General features: G+C 36.9%; 1 protein-coding gene across 4 annotated transcripts in view; it reads right to left on the bottom strand.

Moving 5' to 3' along the window:
• The window catches only part of ddx4 (DEAD (Asp-Glu-Ala-Asp) box polypeptide 4), a 22,824-nt gene that overhangs the window by 17,345 nt on the left and 2,417 nt on the right, over positions 1-3,062 (bottom strand). For all 4 annotated transcript variants that reach the window (XM_016456367.1, XM_016456368.1, XM_016456371.1 and 1 more), the window contains exon 4: positions 530-577. In XM_016456367.1, coding sequence (XP_016311853.1) covers positions 530-577 — 48 coding nt within the window. The remainder of the gene's footprint in view (positions 1-529; positions 578-3,062) is intronic.

Here is a 3,062-nt window from a genome sequence, read left to right as displayed (position 1 = left end):
CTTCAGGGACCAGCCAAGACTGATCACACCGGTGTGATCGTATGCTTCAGGGACCAGCCAAGACTGATCACACCGGTGTGATCGTATGCTTCAGGGACCAGCCAAGACTGATCACACTGGTGTGATCGTACGCGTCAAAGGGTTAAGAGGAGAATAAAGCAGGCTGTCTAAAAAGCAGCATCTTAATGAGCATAAAACAAAGTTAGCATCTAATATTTCTAGTCCATAGCTGCAAAAACACAACAAATGCTATAGAAGGGGTCTCCAATCCTGCTGCTGGAAAGCTAGTGTCCTGCAGATTTCATCTCCAACCTCAATCAAACACATGTGAACCAGCTAGTCAAGACATTCAGGATTACTTGATAACTACAGGCAGTGTGTTGGAGCAGGGTTGGAAATTAAGTCTGCAGGACAGTAGGGTTTGCTGTGCTACAGGCATTGCTGTCAATGTCAGCCAATGACTGTGTATTTGCTTTTGTCTGAAAAAAGGAGTTACAAATGACTGCATGTACAAAACGGGAGAGTGAACCTGTATGGAAGCTCTTGAATCCTCCATCTGCACCTCTAGAGCTCAGACCTGCAAGTAAAACACAATAGTGCATTTGAAATTTAAGTGTACATTCAAATCCTTTAAATACGCAGATATTTAGAAAAATTAATATTCAAGCATCAAACATCTATTTTTATTACCACAAAAAAACGTATTATAATTACAGGGCCCTATGAAATCAGTTTTATTTCCAAATTCAGTTTTTTTCCATTTTCATATAGTCTGTTTTAATGGTTAAATAAAATTTTATTAATCAAAAAGCCCGTCTAACTAATTGAGTTTTACAGTTTTATCTTTACCAAATTCTGTTTTCCATTATTCTCTGGATTCCATTTTAATGGTTCCATTAAATTTTAATAATCAAAAGCATCTCCAATTAATTGATTTTATAAAAATAAAAAAAAAGGAGAGGATGTTTTTCTCTTTTTTCAGAAATAATTTCTGTTTTCCATTATTTTCTGGATTCCATTTTAATGGTTCCATTAAATTTTAATAATCAAAAGCATCTCCAATTAATTGATTTTATAAAAATAAAAAAAAAGGAGAGGATGTTTTTCTCTTTTTTCAGAAATAATGCACATTTACATTTTTCTCCTAAATAAATTCTGGTAAATAACATTTCTGGTAAATACTCCTTTAAAAAGTGTTTTTTTGATTATAATTGTATTATTAGTAGACTAGAACACGTGGACATGTTGTCATTCTTACACTATAATACTGAACTCTGATTTCAGTGATTTGGACGATGAGATGGACACTTGCTTCTTGCACTTTATGTTGGACTTTACTTTTGCTTTAAAAAAAGGATTTCATAGAAATTTGGATTTCATTTGGTTTAATAAAATAGTTTAATAAAATATTCGTATGTAAAATTGTAGATTTTTTTGTGGTAAATTAATTGTTTAGATTAATCGATAAATTAGTCGATAGATTAATCGAAATAAATAGTCGTTAGTGGCAGCCCTAACGTGCTGTGAGTTTAGCGCGAGTTTGGGAACGCAACAGCCACCAGTTATGCTTTATTTTCACATTTGCATACTTTCCAACATTTTGATGGGCAGACGATTACAGCATTTCACTAGATTTGTATTGAGACACGTTTTTGTAAGCCTGTTTTCACTGAAGCTGGAATTTTTCATCAAAATAAAAGCTCTACTGCAGTTTGTCAACATAAAAGCTTTAAAGTGCAGTATTAAATGTTGACAGCTAGCGGTTTAAATGAGTACTGCAGTCAAAATGGTCAAGTAGATGTGATGCTTTGAGGCCAGAAGCATCATCAATGTAGGGGCTGTAAGAAATGACAAGCTGCCTGAATAAGAATTCCACTGAACCAGGTCCATTCAACAACCGCATTATCCCATAGGGCTGATTATGACTGATTTCTTGCTACCACATTCCTTGTGTGATCACACTCTAAATGGTATCAATCAGTTATAGTGTGGAATCAACAGGGGGCATTTTAGAACCCGTTGTCGTTGCCTTGACCTAATTTTCACAGAAACCATTAATTTAGAGGATTATTTAAAAAGATCCATGAGTGGTACATGAATATACATGAGGATACATGAAATAAAATCCATTAGGTAACACTCATTTGATATGCCTATACATTTTATGTGCATACATGTGTGTTTGTGTGTGTGTGTGTGTGTGTGTGTCCTTTCCAAGGATCGCCACCTTGACGTGGTGGAAAGGCTTGTGTGTTCCTGTGATCCCAAGAGCAAATCAAACTTGCTTAAACACTCTTTCAAACGTTTAAACACTCTTTAGGTTGGCATGCTTAAGGGTGAGGTTCCAGATTAAGTGCGATCCATTGTCTTATTTACATTACAGGTATATGGACCTATGTTCCATATACCTAAACATTTCACCAGCTGAAGAGGAGACTAAAGACAAAAACTCCCCAAAAAAGAAACAGTTGAAAATGGCTGCGTTAAAGGCCTGGAAAAGCATTAGATAGATAGATAGATAGATATAGAAATGGTCTATCTATCTATCTCTAATCTGACCATTTATCTATCCATCTTTCATCTGACTATTTCTATCTATCTATATATCTATCATATATCTATCTATCTGTCTGTCTATATCCATCTATCTATCTCTTTCATCTGACTATTTCCATCTATCTATCTATCTATATCTCTCTCTCTATCATCTGACTATTTCTATCTATCTATCCATCTTCATAGCAACACTCTAGTAACTATCCAAGCCAACCTAGCAACCGCATAGCAACACCCTATAATCTTAGCAACACCTTAGCAACAGCCCTAGGTACCCTAGCAACCGCATAGCAACACCCTAGCAACTGCCCCGGGTACCCTAGCAACCGAATAGCAACAACCTAGCAACCATCCCGGGTACCCTAGCAACCGCATAACACCCTATCAACTGCCCTAGGTACCCTGGCAACCACATAGCAACACCTTAGCCACCACCCCGGGTACCCTAGCAACCGCATAGCAACAACCTAGCAACCGCGCCGGGTACCCTAGCAACCGCATAGCAA

This window comes from Sinocyclocheilus anshuiensis, unplaced genomic scaffold (genome assembly GCF_001515605.1).
Source record: "Sinocyclocheilus anshuiensis isolate Anshui unplaced genomic scaffold, SAMN03320099.WGS_v1.1 scaffold755, whole genome shotgun sequence".
Lineage (NCBI taxonomy): Eukaryota > Metazoa > Chordata > Actinopteri > Cypriniformes > Cyprinidae > Sinocyclocheilus > Sinocyclocheilus anshuiensis.
The sequence above is the reverse complement of the archived record's forward strand: the minus strand, read 5'-3'. Positions and strand labels throughout refer to the sequence as shown.